Raw genomic sequence first — 16,668 nt, 5'->3', positions numbered from 1 at the left:
TTCTTGACGTCAGGTCCAGCTGTCTTTGCTTGTTTCTTAGACATACTGTGACCTGGATGACTGAGGACCTTCACAGATTTGGTTCCGTGTCCTTCTGTCTTGGTTGCATCATGTAGTGTTTACTCAGCACATTCTTGGAGGAAGGTGTTTTTTTGTGCTGGTTCAGCGCTGTACGCCAAAACCACCCGGAACCACAAGGACAGTTTCTTCCCCCGGGGCTGTCGCTCTGATGAGCTCTGAGCAGTCACAGAGTGTGAGACCATCCACATGAACAATAAAACAATAACTCTGCACTACTGTATATAGTCACTGTACAAAACCCTGGTTTGGTGTATATATCTGCTCTTATCCTATATTTTATGTGTACAGATTGAGATTTATTTTATTTTATTTTATTTTTCTTTCACTTATTTAAGTTGTTTCAGTACAAGAGAGTCAGATTCCCTGTATGTGCTCATACTTGGCCATTACAGCTGATTCTGATTCTGTGGTGTAGTTCCCTGTCAGTCCACCAGGAGGCAGCAGCAGACAGCGTCTCACCACTGGAGCTGAATGTAGAAACTCAAACTCAGCATAAATAACAGGTTGTAATTTTATTAACCTAAAACAATAACAAACAGAAACAAAGAAGAATTTATCAAAACTAACAAAAAAAACTCATGCAATAAAATGAACAGTTTAATTTAAGTTCTGAACACATTGATAGAACAAAACAGAGCAACACGAGACTCAATCAGTGAGGAATTAATACTTCATCAGGAATAAGAAATGTCTCAACTGCAATAAAATAAAATGAAAATAAAAATAAAATCCCCATAAATAAAGTTTTGGCTTCTATGACTTGAAATGATTTGACAGTAATGGCCGTGGGATTAATCATGAATGTCTGCAGCGTTTAAGATGTGACAAGAAGACTGGACTCAGATATAAAGAGATCTTTGATACAGAGATTAACAGATTAACGTTCAGGGATTTGATGAAAGATGAAATCATGCTTTCTAACAGGAGGCGTATTAGTCAGTGAGACACAAAAACAACAAATGAGTGAGTAACAAACGTGACAATCTTGGCCTCGAATGTGTTTTTGTTCGTTTTCAAGTATCGACTTCAGATAACAGAGCAAAGACGCTTCACTTCTATTAGTTTTCCCTGATTCTTCATCACTGCAGAGCTCAGTTTTCAGGGCTCTAAGGGACCAAACTGAACCCAGTGCATCTCTGAAGGAGCCAACGAGTCCAAGATGAAATTCTTTCCATAAAATGTTTTCGGTCCCTGCAGCTTCATCCAACTCTAAAGCCCATAAGACCGGAGTTAGAAATAAATCAGGGGGAAGGTTTCTGGTAGAGAACAGAACCAAACCTATGGGTATTAAACGCAGTTTGTTCCATTAATGGACCAAAGAGGGAAACTACGTGAAAACTTCATGACTTCCTACATGTCTACAGACAGAACAGTGGTTTGAAACAATAAATAGCTTTAGTCTTTGTTTCGCTGAGGCCGTGAACAAAACAACAGAGAAATGTTCATTCATTTTTCAAGTTTGCACGTTTCTGCTTCAGACGTTTTAAATCCCAAATATCACAGCAACGTCACTGGTTCAACATTAAAGCACAAGTCAGTAACATAAGAATATTAAAATCCTACATATTATTCTACTTTACTACACTTCCTGTACGCTACAGTTAACATGAGATTCTGTTTTAATATATAGACTTTTATTATCTGAGTTTTACCTCAACTATACAAACACAGCAAATATGTACAAAGTAAATTCAGTTGACTAAAGCTTCAAGAAAGAATAAAAAGAAGTATGGACCCCGTTGGAACGTCCAGCTGATGTGTCCCGGGCAGACAAATCTCCACATGTGTCTTCTTGTTTGTTTTTTTTAAATGGTCCTATCATTAGAGACGGTAGGAAGCAGGAGACAAGGAGACAAGAGGAGGAGACAAGTGAAGGTTATGTTCTTACTAAATGCAGCAAAGAGCTTCTTCCATGCAGCAGATCAGCTGTCGGCCATCGTTCTGATTCCTTCAGACTCTATTTACTGACGTCTTCCTCTCAGATCTAAATACAGATGTCACTTTAGTTTCTATTAGTAATGTACAGGCTGCACTTATAAACATCTGATCAAATGCAGATAGATACCGGGGGGTGAAATGATGAACTTTCTCATTAATGTGGGAAATATAAATGAATTAAATTCTCTAAGAGACACCAAACCACCATCAAACAACTACCAGCACCGAAGGCCGACTGCGTCCGTCCTCATGCATCTTTGCCACATTCAGTAAGAACCACGAAATGAAAATGTGTTTTCTGGATCTGAAGCTGTGACTCGAGGTTAGACCAAGATTGTGTGTTTGTTGAGGAAAATTAGTTCTTTTGTGTCCAAGTTCCTATTTGCATGTTTGGGTTTCCCGAGTTTCCTGCACGCTGAGCCCGACGCCTCTATTTGCGCTTCCTGAGCACCAGGTACATGACGCCGCTGATGAGGGTCATGGGGAAGCTGATCCAGGCCAGGATGTAAGAGGAGCCGTAGGAGCCTTTCTGTAGACTCTCCGTGTGGAAGCTTTCCTTCTGAGCCGTGTAGATGGACGCTGCAATCATGACGCACAGAGCTGGGAGGAGCAGAGATGAGGAGGACGTTACTCAGCGTAAACAGAGAAATGTTTAACCTGCTGTCCTCTTATAAACGGGTTAGTCAAAGAATTTAAAGTCCCCACAAAATCTGATCAGATGTTGTCTTGCATTACATGACAGTATCTGGCTCAAATAATAATGCTGATGACTCATCCTGCACTCAGGGGACAGTTCTAGTTTCTCATCCAATTAAATGTTTTCCTCTCTCTGTGTTAAGTGTCTGAGCTATCTGTTTCATGGGGACTTTAAATGATCTTCTACGTTCCCCAAAAAACGTGACAACAGCTGCACTGAGCAATGAAAACACAGTCTGTATATAAATATGTACAACATGTCTCCTCTTCCTCTCATTGTTCAAACTGACTCTATTTTCCCGGGGATACGGGCGGCGCCATCTTGTGAGTTTGGAGCCAGAGTCTGATCAGTACGGTCTGAGGGTGGAGCCACGCGGAGCCGTGATATTGATGCCCCGCCCACACTTCCTCCAGACTCACTCATGTTTTAGTTTAATTAATACTACGCTCTGCTCTACCTCCACCTGTTACAAGGACATGATGGATTATACTCTGGACTTCTTTTTAAAAATTGTTTTTACAACTCTCACAGTTCCACGGGGCCGCTTTATGGAGCAGTTGGCATGGCAACCGGTAGACGCCATTATGTCACATCCTGTTTTGTCCAAAAACTAAAACGAAACTTATCCAAAAAACTGAACATTCATCAACATTACATTAACTATATAAAATGACAGAAACCATCCTTGAAAAAAAATGTATTTGACGTGTATTTTAGTGTTTTAGTTAACCCAAGTCCCGCCCACTAACATGGAGGGGGTGGAGCTTATGACCTATACTGCAGCCAGACACCAGGGGGAGCTCTACTTGCTTTGGCTTCACTTTAGAGGAGCTGTTCCACCGTCCATCTTTATACAGTCTATGAATTAAATACATATTGTACATACAGGCCAAGAGCTGGATGACAGCGGTGAAGACGAATCTCTCTCCTTGTTTGATCCTGAACAGCTGAAGGATGAAGACAAAGAAGCTGACGCAGCATAAGATGATAGCCAGGATCATGGTCGCCTGGACTGCCTGCAGATACGCTGAGGACAGAGAGGAACGGAGGCGTCAACACATAAACTCTAACACAGACTTGAGTTAAAATCATCCACGCTGTCTTACCTGCTTCACTGGTGTGGCTGTTCTCCACGGGGATGCAGGTGGCGTTACAGGAGTACCACAGGTCAGTGTAGATGACGTCCCGTCCCGGTGTTGACACCACCCACCATGCCTACAGCAGGGAGGAGTCAGGGCGGTTAAAAACATGTTTTAGACCTGCTCCTCCATGTCCAGGTGTGATCACCAGACACTGTACTCACATTGTGAAGGGTGGCGACGAAGAGCAGGATGGCTGCAGCCAGATGGAAGAGGATGATGAAGGCTAAGATCACCAACATGGCTGCTGTTCACGGCTCGGGACAGTTAGAAACCTGACGGACTGTGGGACAGGTTACTGACGGGTGACGGTCAGGATGAAGGACTCTCACGTGAAAAGGATCTGTCTGAAGAGACACAGGTTGATGTGTAAGACAACAATGAGACGCAGAAGGGCATGAAACAGAAAACTAAAATAAACTGCAGCTGAAAGCATCAACATCCAACAGAGCGCAGTGTTAATGAAACGAGAGTGAGTCTGGAGGAAGTGTGGGCGGGGCATAGATATCGATGGCGCCAGTTTGGCCAGTGCAAGGAAGTGGAGACGCGTGGTCCATATTTATATACAGTCTATGGTTGATTGTTTAGTACGAGTGGAGAACAGACTCTGATTTAATGATAAGAAAACCTCAGGATGTCTGGTCTGACGCTCTCAGCATCTAGTTCATGTCCATCCAATCAGCTTTACACTCCGTTCATTTATACACACTGGGAGCAGGGCTCAGCAGCTCCCCACTCAGCCTCAGCACCTTCTTTTTAACAGTTTGCATTCTTATTATTCTTCTTCTGTCCACCTAAGAACAGCTACCAGTAGCTTCGATGAACACTTCCTATGTGCAGAGTCTTCATTCTGCAGGAACTGACTTCAGGTCCAGAGGCAGACAGAACTAAACACAGATGATGTCAGTATCCAGACTTTACAATCTCTTCTTGCTCCATATTGATCATTTAAAGCAAACAAAATTACTGTAGTGGCTTTAAGGCGTTCAGACTGTTGACAGTAATAATAACAGACGTGATCCTCCACTCAGACCTGGTTGCTTTTTTTTATAGAGCTTCTTCTACATTTATTTTTTAATCTTTTTATTTTGTCTTCCTTCATGCATAAAACCGTTTCTTAGTTGATCCAGGATAGAGTTGTGCTAAGCGAAGCTAAAAACCCGAGGGCAGATTTACCGACGGTTTTATGAAATAATGTGAGAACGTCTGAAACCTCTGTGACCAAAATGAGCGTCTAGCGGCGACATTAAACTCCACATATGATTCTGATTTCTGCCTCAGAAGCTGAGGAGGCACAAGCGTGTTTAAAAGCACATGTGAGCGCACACACGTATGCACACACACACACACACACACACACACACAGCCAGACAGCAGAGGAATTAGCCTTCTCCGCTAAAATGGAGTCACAGTAAAAACAGCCTACGCCAACAGGAAGCAGACCACCGTTTTCTGTGTGCGAGCATGTGGTGGTGGGGTCCTCCCTGTCTGAGGTGGGGGATGAGGGGGGAGACGGAAAGATATATGCATAACGGTCTGGTTTAAACTCAATGATCGGAGAATTAAAATGTCTGCAGGAATATTAACTTTTAAACACGATTATGTTGATTTAGTTTAGTCGCTTTACTTTTTATATCAAGAGGAAACATCCCATAAACTGGCTCTGACGTGGAGTCACTCCCCAGAGACCTCCATGTTAAAATCTTTGAAGCAGAAATAAACATGTTTCCAGCCTGGTATTAAAAACAGTTTCAGCCTCTGGAGCAAATTTCTTTCAGTTTTTATATAAATCACCGGTTTAAATTATATCAAGGATTGAAGTTATGCAGAATTAAAGGTTTTCAATCCAGTAATATATGTGCATAACAGAGTGTTTGTTAAAGGATATGTGTTGGATTGACAGGTCTGATCTGATGTTTACTCTGGTTTCTGCAGATCCAGAACTCTCTGAACTTCTAGATAATTATTTACGACATTTCAATGATTTGAGCAGATAGATTTAACAATGATGCACAGAGAAGTCAGAGTAAAACCAACGGTACGGTCTTAGAAAACAGAAAACGATCTGAGTCGAAATGTACAGACACACAAACACACACACAGCTGCTGAAGGGAGGAGGAGGAAGAGGAGGAGGAGCGAGAGAGGGAGGGAGGTACAGGAAGAACCCGATTGGAGGAAAATGGAGGGAAAAGAGAAAAACAAAAACATGAGTCTAAACCAACACACATGCAACAACCACATAAAACCAGAGTTAATTAAAACGAGTCGGACTGAGAGGCTCTGTGACCTGCTTCATGGTGCTGTTCATTATTTCTGTTCTTCTTCTTTCTTGTGTTTGCTTCGTTAAAACATTTGTTGTTTAACTAATTATCATAGAAACTGTATTTCATCATGGAGGTTAACACGACAGATGACTCTGGTTTTATTGAGCAAACACAAACTACTTAGACATAAATAAATATGGTTAAAGGAGAAAAGCCTGAGGGGTCATTCTAACGCACAACTTCCTTCAACATTTACACCTGAGGAGTCTGAGGATCCAACACAACGCCTTCAACCTTCAACCAGATCAACCGTTCTGATCACTGATCTACTGGAAATAGAACAGAAGAAGAAGAAGAAGCAGGAGGAGGAGGAGGAGGAGGAGGAAGAAGAAGAAGGAAAAGTAGAGGAAATAGGCAGAGGAGGAAGAAGAACCAAGAGAAGAACATGGAGGAGTAGAAGGAGGAGGAAATGAGACGAAGAAGAACAAAAAGTAGTATGTACTCCTCCGTGTCCTCCTTCATCTCCTCCTCCATGTCCTCCTCCATGTCCTCCTTCATCTCCTCCTTCATGTCCTCCTCCATGTCCTCCTCCATGTCCTCCTCCATGTCCTCCTTCATCTCCTCCTTCATGTCCTCCTCCATGTCCTCCTCCAGTCCTGAATGTGTAGAGTCTTAGAAGACGACCAAGATGTCTCCACGTCTCCATCGTCTCTGTCCACATAGAGTCCATCTTGGTTCATCTTGTTTGTTTCTGTCCCTCCTTTAAGCTCCTCCCCTGACGTTTAGCCCACATGGAGCAGATAGGATGGATGGATATATATATATATTTTCTATATAATAACTAGAGTCCATGTAGACACAGTAACTTGAAGCCCTGTGAGCTGTGGAGGCGTCTCGCTCTAATAAAATGACAAAGCTCTGATTCTCAGTCTGACACCAGGCAGCAGCTGCTACTGCAGCATGCAGGACATAAAGCACCGTTATCTGTAATAAAAGGCACTTCTCTCAGCTGTGGACGGTCAATCAGAGGACCTGTCTACAGGTGGCAGCCCGTCTGTCAGGGTAACGTCTCTAACGTCACTCAGAGATGATTTAAATCTGGTTTTCAGTCGTTTATGAAACCCACTCGACCACAGTCGGAAAAAAAAAAAAGAGAAGGAGCGTGTTTTATCCCCATCGGCAGCTTTTTAACAGCGTACGTTTTATTAACGGGACGGGTTCTAACTTCTTGGCTGAAACCCTGAAACAGAGAGAGAGAGTCTGACAGACAGACAGACAGACAGACAGACAGACAGCCATTCCTCCTCTCCACTCAGCCTTATAATAGGAGGCTGGGGGACTGTGTGCTGATTCTTTTTGCCCCGGTGGAAAATGCTGACTTTTAATGTCCTTTTTTACTCTTTTCATAAAACACAAAGCCACAGACTTAACTGGGCCTCTGACTCTCTCCCTCTCTCTCCCGTTGTCCCATTCTGTCTCTCTGTCTCTCTAATTGTCTGTGTCTCTCTCTCTTTTTGGTCTTTGGCCATGGAAACTCTGATTGGGAAAGAGAAGAGGGACCAGCAGACTTCCAGTGGAGCCCTCTGGCCCTTCATCCACCTTCACTCTGGAAAACTTGTTCAGATTCAGGCTCATGTTTTGTCTCGAGGGCTTCATTTTGTTTTCCACAATGTCTTCATATCACCAGTTGAAGCCGATGCAGCGGCTCGTTGTGTGTTTATCCCAGAAGAACAAAAAACTAAACTGTCCATGTTGTTGAACCTTAAACTCAGTCTCAGCTGAGAAAACATAAATGTTAGAGCTTCTCTGGAACTGAACTAAAAGTTTGGTTTTAAAGAGGTTTTCAGGGACACATGCAGCCGTCTGGTTTCCTGCTGGCTTTAAAGGCCTCCCTCTGACGCAGGAATTCCTTCATGTTGGACCAGAACATGCTTTCGAGGCGTCTGAGTCTCTTTTCACACATTCCTGGAGGGACGGTGCTGAGTAATCACTTCATCATTTCAACCACTGTCCTTTTTCTTCTCGTTGTCACCCATTAAACGCTCTCCGTCTAATCCCACTCCTGCTGCTTTCAGCGTGACAGGAAATAGTTTGAGATGAACGCTGCACAGTGTCGCTAAACAACAAGGAGCCGACTCCAGATGACTCCCTGCAGGAAGTCACACCTTTAAACCATGCAGGTAATGAGGACCACGTTCAGCTCCCATTCTTTCAAATATTTAACACATTTCTTCACATATTATAGAATAAGAACCGAGTTTAATAAAAGTCTGAGGAGCTTTTAATTCCACTTTAAGTAAATATCCTCCTGTAGATCTGCAGCCCCAGGACGTTGGTGTGCACCAGTTCCCTTTAGCATGTCGCTGCTTGAACCTGTACATGTTTATAAAAGACGTCTGCTGCTCATCTGATATTAAAACTGATTTGATCGTCCATCAGACGGAGGCAGGTACCTCCTCTAAAGCTTTAAACTCCTCTAACCTTCTTGTTCTCAACCACAAGGGGGCGCCACCCGTGATAGAAAACTGCAAAAGTCATCAGATGTACAATTTAGACTAAAACTGAGCTTTTTACAAAGTATGCAAAGACTGGATCTGATGAGAAACATCAAAGTCACAATCTAATAGTATTACTTTACACTAATTTAGCAGTTAAATAAATGCAATTTACATTTATAAAGCCATTTGTAAAAGGTAACACAAGGACAGTCTGTCCTGATTCAGTTCAAATTAAATAAAAACAAAGCTTAGTGAGCGACAGAACACGTCTCCTGCGTCTGTTCCCAAAAAACTACTTTTTTTCCTCAAATTACTCAGCATCCATTCAGTGCATTTAAATGAACACATTTCACTCAGTCACTCAGTCACTCAGTCACTCACTCTGGTGCCTGACAACGCCCCTTTCATTTCCGACGTCTGAGCCTGAGTTACGATCTGTGTAAAAATACCCCGAGGGGAAAACAAGCTGCGAGGGATCCTTTAAAAGTACCCAGTGAGAAATCATCAAACACAATTACCCTAACCAAACGCCTGAGAGCAGAGAGGTGCTGCTCCGGAGTCCAGGATGGGACAAGTTTCAGGAGTTTTGAAGCTTTTCTCACAGTTGTAAATAAAAAGGCTAAAAACTGACCTCACATGAAGCTGAACCAGGGTCAGAGGAGGCTCCTCTAACAGCTACGTGCAAAACTTTAAAGAAAACAAAAAGAATGATAAAAATAAAAGCTCACTCACCGTGTGAGGAGGAACGAGGGGCTCCAGATGTTTGGGGGGAAGGAAAAGACAGAGGGAGAGTGAAGGGAGAGCTGAAATACTGCAGGAAAACAGTGACAGAGTGTGGCAGCTGGAGTTCAGAGCGTAGTCCCAAAAACAAACCAAAAAAATGCACGTTCCCTGGCCCGGCTGTCGAGTGTGGGAGGGCTCTGGGACCTGGGTGTGGTTTCTCTATGTGTGTGTGTGTGTGTCTATGTAAACATATGAGTTTGTGTGCATGTGTGTGTGTGTGTGTGTGTGTGTGTGTGCATGAAAACTGGTGGCAAGAATTTGGGGCTCGGCGGGAAAAACGTCCACGGAGGAAAAAAAAAAAATCATCCTGAAGAGGAAGTTTAAAAGTTTCCTCACATGCTAGACAGAGGGAGGAGGGAGGGAGGGAGAGGGGGAGAGAGAGGGGGAGGCAAAAGGAAATGAAAAAGATAAAAGTGGATGAAAAGTCAAGGAGAGGAAGGCATGAAGACTGGAAGGAATACTGAAAAGGTGGCAGGGGCGCAGGGAGGGGGGAAATGATTGGAGCTTGTTTCATTCATGGCCCAAGCGTTGGAGCTGAGCCACTTTCCTGCAGGACTGGAGGACTTCTTCCATTTATATCCTCCTGCTTCAGCAGAGAATACCTCTTTACTTTTATTATTCTCCTCCTCCTCCTCCTCCTTCCACAGTGGGCACACAGCTGGATTTTCCGATCGTAACGTTTCTGGAGTCCGTTCTCCACCTGGCTGCCACCGCTCATTACCATCACAAGTCCTTCACTTCAGTCGCTGCCAAAAAAACAGAAAAGTTCCTGCAGACATTCTCACAAACAGATTTCACAACAGCCAGTCATTCTATTCTCTGTCATATTTGAGTTCAGTGTGTGATTCATGTGGTTTGGACTTCGCTCTGTTAAACTCTTTCATTCCACATATTTACCTGTAAAAGATAAAAAACAACAGAGCTAGAGGAGACACCCTTGTTCCTGATTGGTCAGCATCCATGGCCTGAGCAGGCTCCGCCCACGTTTAATTTGAGCAGCAGCTTCGACCACGCCCCCGAGTGCTGGATGAGTCATCAGCATTTTAGAACTCTAAAATATCTGATATAGAGAAGTGAAGTCCAGACAGACTTTAAAAATCAGGTTTAATTTTACGGCGGCTTAAAAAACTTCGATAATATTTGTCCAAGTTGAGGCTCGAGGCTCAGATCAGAAAGTAGTCTCAGGTTTGTTGAGTAAATATGAGTTTAAAGTGAGAAGCAGGTTGGCTCATATATGAATGAACAAACTGTACCTGAGCACATGAATACACACAGTTTGTATTAGTGTATTCTGCTGCTGTCGTTCCAGTTACGTCATCTTATCTCATCTTATTATAACCCTGGTTTCTTCTCCAGACTCTCTGGGCTGTGGGACTCATGTGGGTTACTGTTCCAATCTTCTTTAATGACACCAACATGGCAGGACAGTACACACCCAACTTTACTTCTCTATTACCTGCACACAGGGAGCGTCACACCCCTAACTGTCCCACTGTAAACAAAGAAAGTAGGAACTAAAATGGCTCTACAAGGGTGGGGGGAGGGGGGTGTCAGATAACTACAGAAATGAAAAACATTCAATATTTATGAATTAAACTTAATTCTGCAAAGTCCTATAATGATACATAAATTATTATGATAAAGAAGAATCCAAAACTAATGTCTGCAATAACCAAGGTTATATTATCTTAATCTTATCTGCATGCTGTCTTAGCAAACTCAGCAAAAAGACAAACTTCATCACCCACAAGTCTCTCCATTAAACCACAGACAGTAAAAAGATGGACAGTGGAACAGCTCCTCTAAAGTGAAGCCAAATCAAGTAGAGCTCCCCCTGGTGTCTGCTGCAGTATAGGTCATAAGCTCCACCCCCTCCATGTTAGTGGGCGGGACTTGGGCCAAACTAAAACACTAAAATACACATCAAATACATTTTTTTCAAGGATGGTTTCTGTCATTTTAGGTAGTTAATATAATGTTGATGAATGTTCAAGTTTAGTTATTTGACGCTATAGAAACGGGATGTGACATAATGGCGACTACCAGTTGCCATGCCAACCGCTCCGTAAAGCCAGAGTTGTAAAAATATTTTAAAAACTAGTCCAGTGTATAATCCATCATGTCCTTGTAACAGGTGGAGGTAGAGCAGAGCGTAGTATTAATTAAACTAAAACATGAGTGAGTCTGGAGGAAGTGTGGGCGGGGCATCAATATCACGGCTCCACGTGGCTCCGCCCTCAGACCGTACTGATCAGACTCTGGATCCAAGATGGCGCCGCCCATATCCCCGGGAAAATAGAGTCAGTTTGACCAATGAGAGGAAGTGGAGACGTGCTATAAATTATGCAACTGATTGGGTTTTTCTTTCTGTTCCAGTTTTTCCAGTTTTGCTGCTAAACATTTGACACAAACATCTCATGTGAGCCGGTATAGCTGCGTCCCCATTGGTCAGTTACTTCTGGACGGAGAGGTCAAAGGACAACAACGAGTGACTTTAAATATTTAAACCTAACATGAGAGAGATTCATGGGACGAGAGCTGTTTTTCCTGTCATATCTTCTTCTTCTTGTCCTCCTCATCCTCATATCTTCCAGTGCCCTTGTGTACAAGTTCATGTTAACCCAGCATTGAGGGCAGTAGAAAGCCTGTGTTTATACAACACCACACCTATCTCTGAAGGCGTATCAGCTCTGGGGCCGAGTCGACAAACAACTCTCCCATCAAGACTCTCCATTTGCAAATAAGTGATAAATGAAAAATCAACAGTTTCATTGCGGACTAATGTCACACCATGACGTGAGGACGCCAGAGTCTTTGTCCTCTGAGCCTCGTGGGTCGACCATTGTGACCAGATGGAATCCTGCTCCGTGGTCATAAGGAGACACTTAGTGAGGACAGGCACGAGGTGATGAACAGGCCATTGTCAGAGTTCATTGCACGGCCCATAATTCTTTGCATTTCGCTGGCAGCCGTGACTGCCGCCACTGTGAGGGTGATGCTGAGTGGGTGATTTTAAAGTGGGAGTGGTACAGACTGAAGGCAGCAGGCTTCCTGGTTCAGGAGGTGTAGAATGACGCTCATGTTAAATAAAGTTTAAAGAACAGAAGTCTTTAAAACGAGAGAAGATCACTGGGCTGCACGCACATGGGTAATATTTCATCAGTCAGTCTGGAACTTTGTTAACAAAGAGCTTCTGCTAATGAAGAGCATCAGATCTGCTGGAAATAGAACAGCAGAAGAAGAGGAAGTATGTCCTCCTCCACTATGTCCTCCTCCATGTCCTCCTCCATGTCCTCCTCCATGTCCTCCTCCAGTCCTGAATGTGTCTTAGAAGACGACCAAGATGTCTCCACGTCATTGATTCCATCTTGCTTCATCTTGTTTTTCTGCCTTCATGTTTCTGTCCCTCCTGAAACTCCTCACCGGACGTTGATTTATTAGATGATTAGTAGAGGTTACCATGGTTACCACCAGACCCACCAGAGGCTATATGAGGCACAATCCCTGTAACTCCCTGTCTGCTCTTTCTTCATACAGCCATGTTTACATCCTCTATGGACGTCTTGGAGAGTTTCAAACCTTCATAGCTCAGTTTTTGTTCATATTGTGTATTGTTCTATTGTTTTGTTTCTTTTCAAGTGTCTTGTTCTTGCACGTCACGCTGCTCACATGTGCCTTAAATCGCTCCCCGGGCACAAATAAAGTTTTCTGGATGTGGATCATTAGTTGAACACCAGTGTCCGTGTGAAGGGAGGCAGTTGGTGAAGTCCTGGAGCTGCTGGGCTTGTGTTGGTGTCGCTGTGTGAGCAGCAGGTTACCATGCTCAAACATTCTCATTAGAGCACACACACATGGATATATGCACAGTTTGAGAGCGCACACATGTGTGAGGTGTCGTGTTGAGCGTCTGGGAATGGAAAGAATCTGTGTGTTGATACGTTTAACATGATCTGGACTCGCTCTCATTCTGTTTCCAGTCTTTCCTCAGTGGATTCCTCACTAGGTGACGATGAGGAGGAGCGTGAACACACAGAAACATTATTGTTGCTTCCTGCAGATAAGTTCATACCATTCTCATACCATTCTCTATCCAGCTGTACGACAACTCGCCTTTCTGTAACAGATAACTCCATGTTATTATTGCACCTTATCAATCCTCCCTATGGATATAATATATATTTACTTCTGTCTCTATTTCTTGTACATTTGTTCATTTTTGTACATTTTTGCCTAAACTATTTTATTTTATTTTACTAGATTTTCTATTTCTATTTTTTATTTTATTTTAATTTACTAGATTTTTTACTTATATTTTATTTTATTTTACCAGATTTTTACTTACGTTTTATTTTTATTTTATTTTACTAGATTTTCTATTTCTATTTTATTTCTATTTAATTTACTAGATTTTTTACGTACATTTTATTTTTATTTTTTTTACTAGATTTTTAACTATATTTTATTTCTTTATTCTATTTTACCAGATTTTTACTTATATTATTTTTTCTTTTTAAATGTGGTTCTCAAGAGTGTTTTTAATGTTCATCTGAGCTACTATGACCACGTAATTTCTGTCTAAATTTCTGTCTAAGTCTAAATGTTATTTTTAGGGTCACACCACACTCACTGATGCGTCTGATATGTTGTCGGTCATCTGTGTGTACGCCTGCTTCACGCTTGTTGTTCATGTCAACACCACCCTGCTGTGCATAATAACACGACACACACACGTCCCCATCCAGAACCTGTTTAAACAACACAGCCATCCCACGTTCCTCGCCTCCCCCCTCCTCCCCCCTCCCCCCGGGCAGACGACCTCCCCAGCGCACACACACACAGACGTGAGGGAACTGGTTTAACCTCTCTGCCAGGTGTTAGGTGTCCATCAGGACATGTACACACACATCACATCAGCCTCCTTCTATTGTTGTAGAAACAGTGTTTAGGAGGAGACAATGAGGAGAACACATCTCCACCCTGAACTCTGAAACAAGACCTGGAGTAAAGTTATGGCTCCTGATCTTCATATTCCTCTACTGTCACACACTTCCTCAACATAAAGTCAGATTATTATTTAAATGCATTCATTCTGAACACACACACACACACACACACACACACACACACACACACACACACACACACAAATAAAACAAAATGACCTAAAACAACATGTGAATGAAGCAGACTAAGGCGGCTGATTTCAGACATCAGTCGTGTGTGTGACCATTAAAGCTAAAAACTCTGCTGCTCTAACTGGACCCATGCCAGGACAGGAAGTAGACCCCCCCTCCCTCCGCCTCCCTCCGCCCCCATCCGCCCCCGTTCCTGTTTCTCACAGCACGCATGAGTGTGTCCATGAGTCCACTGCAGGGCAATCAGCAGGAGGCAGCCCGAGCAGCACAGGAAGAAACTACACAAAGACACCGATAGAAGATAGAGGAGGATGGAAGCAGCATTACTGCAGAGGAAAAAATATGCAGAAGATTATACAGAAAGAAACCGAGTCAGAAAGATGTGATTGTGGAACAATGCTGGCAGCCACAGTGTTTTTATTCTCCTCTCTCCTCCCTCCCTTCCTCTCAGCCTCACGGATGGAGATAAATGAAGAGAAACAACTTTCTGAAACTTTTGTTTTTTTACAAAGCAATAAATAAAACAGATAAATCCTCATCAGCCGGTCGAGTGTTTGTCTTTCATGTGATGAAGCAGGATGTCTTTCAGTCAGTGGTGGTTCCATCAGGGCCAGTAAATCCTTCTCTGCTGGACTAAACTTACATTTTAATATTTTCCATTAATCTTATTTAGTTATTCCAATAGTTTATTCTTTTTATGTTATGTCATGTCTTGTCTGTCTCTCAGCTGTGGTGCTTCTGTCAGTGTAGCTTAGCATCAGAGCTTTTATCCAATCATATTTCATCATCATGTTGCTGGGCCTTCACAATTAAACCTGAAACACATTGTAATGACGCTGTTCCTTTAACCAATCACATTTCTAGTTGGTATTCTTAGTCCTTCTCTGTGGCCTACGGTAGCATCAGCGTTTTACCGTCCTCTGATTGGACGGTCAGAGAGCCGCTCCGTTTAAGCTAAGCTAGCGGTTCATGTTCATCTGTTGCTAGCTGCACAACGTTAACGTTTTGATAGCTATTTGTTGAAGCCACCATGGAGGAAGGAGGAGAGGCTATCCATTTGGTTGCAGTTCTTCTCAGAAAGACATTTTCACTTTGGACTTTGAAGGAAAAGCTGGATATTGTGAGGAAAGGCCGCCCAACCCTGGAGCTAGCTAGCCTGACCCAGGTCAGCAACTATGAGCGCTACCCTTGGTTGACAGGCTCTGAGGAGAACTCTGAATAGTTTCTAAAGTTCTGGTGAGTAAAATGAATTATATTTACATCTGTTATGTATATTTTTATCATTTTATTGGGTCAACATTGATGCTTCTGCTGGATTTGACGTATGTGGCGCTGGTGGCTGCAGAGAGTGAGAGGAGACTTTATGAATTGTTCTAAGTGAGTTTCTTTCTTTAGTAATGACATTCATCTCTCTATATGAGATACCTGTCTACCATGCTACGTCCTGTATGATCTTGATGGTTTCTAGTATTTAGTCTGGACCCAGCTAAAGAGAACTAAAGTCAGCTGGTTATCAACAGATATCAGGTTATATTTGGTGACTTCATCTCTTTTCACCTTCTTTTTCTCCATTATCTCTAAACTCCACCCTGATCACCCGTACAGTAAATGTGTAACCGGGTCAAACTACAAAAGACACACACCCACACTCACACTTACACACACACACACACTACTTTCCATTTACTTTGCATGCCCAGATTTTCATTCATTTGCGTAAACACCTGGCAACAGGAGGCAGAGATCTCTGGAAACGGAAACAACTACAGAGGATAAAGTTGAAATGAAGAACTACTAAAGAAAGTGGGAGCGACCTTTTAAGACTAATATCAGGGTTTATGCAAAATAAACACACACACAAAATCAAAGCCGGCCGAACCCAGAGAGTCAACGTGATCTGAGGGGCTGCTCTGATTAGAGGGCCCATGTTTAGAGATCTACAGAATCATAATAGTTTATCAGCCGACGGACGGACACGCCCGAAAAACACACACACATGCCAGAGAACAGGCGTGTGCACAAGTTTTATCAGCCAATTATTAGCAAACCAAATATCCTGTGATTGAGGTCGGATCGAGCAGCGTGCATGGTTAGCTTTAAAGCTATCAGACTTCATTTCAGAGGATCCTGGA

At 42.9% G+C, this 16,668-nt stretch overlaps 1 protein-coding gene across 2 annotated transcripts; it reads right to left on the bottom strand.

Moving 5' to 3' along the window:
- Positions 1-298: 298 nt before the first annotated feature.
- emp2 (epithelial membrane protein 2) lies at positions 299-9,493 on the bottom strand. Of its 2 annotated transcripts, XM_084570101.1 has the most exons (5): positions 9,351-9,493; positions 4,020-4,202; positions 3,823-3,931; positions 3,603-3,743; positions 299-2,619 (listed from the first exon to the last, which is right to left on the bottom strand). In XM_084570101.1, the coding sequence occupies exons 2-5, from the start codon at positions 4,095-4,097 to the stop codon at positions 2,450-2,452; spliced, it is 498 nt and encodes a 165-aa protein (XP_084426227.1). In that variant the 5' UTR covers positions 4,098-4,202; positions 9,351-9,493; the 3' UTR covers positions 299-2,449. The 2 variants fall into 2 exon arrangements, with proteins under 2 accessions (XP_084426227.1, XP_084426228.1); XM_084570102.1 differs by lacking the exon at positions 9,351-9,493 and having other exon boundaries at positions 4,020-4,515.
- Positions 9,494-16,668: the final 7,175 nt, after the last annotated feature.

Source organism: Chelon labrosus (genome assembly GCF_963514085.1).
Source record: "Chelon labrosus genome assembly, chromosome: 21".
NCBI classification, from domain to species: Eukaryota; Metazoa; Chordata; class Actinopteri; order Mugiliformes; family Mugilidae; genus Chelon; species Chelon labrosus.
This window is presented reverse-complemented; position numbering and strand designations above follow the sequence as displayed.

Coding starts and splice junctions, on each gene's coding strand:
- emp2 (XM_084570101.1), bottom strand. CDS start 4,097: ATGTTGGTGATCTTAGCCTTCATCATCCTCTTCCATCTGGCTGCAGCC. Junction 3,932..4,019: donor TCGTCGCCACCCTTCACAAT/GTGAGTACAGTG, acceptor TCCCTGCTGTAG/GCATGGTGGGTGGTGTCAAC. Junction 2,620..3,602: donor TGTCATCCAGCTCTTGGCCT/GTATGTACAATA, acceptor TGCTCCTCCCAG/CTCTGTGCGTCATGATTGCA.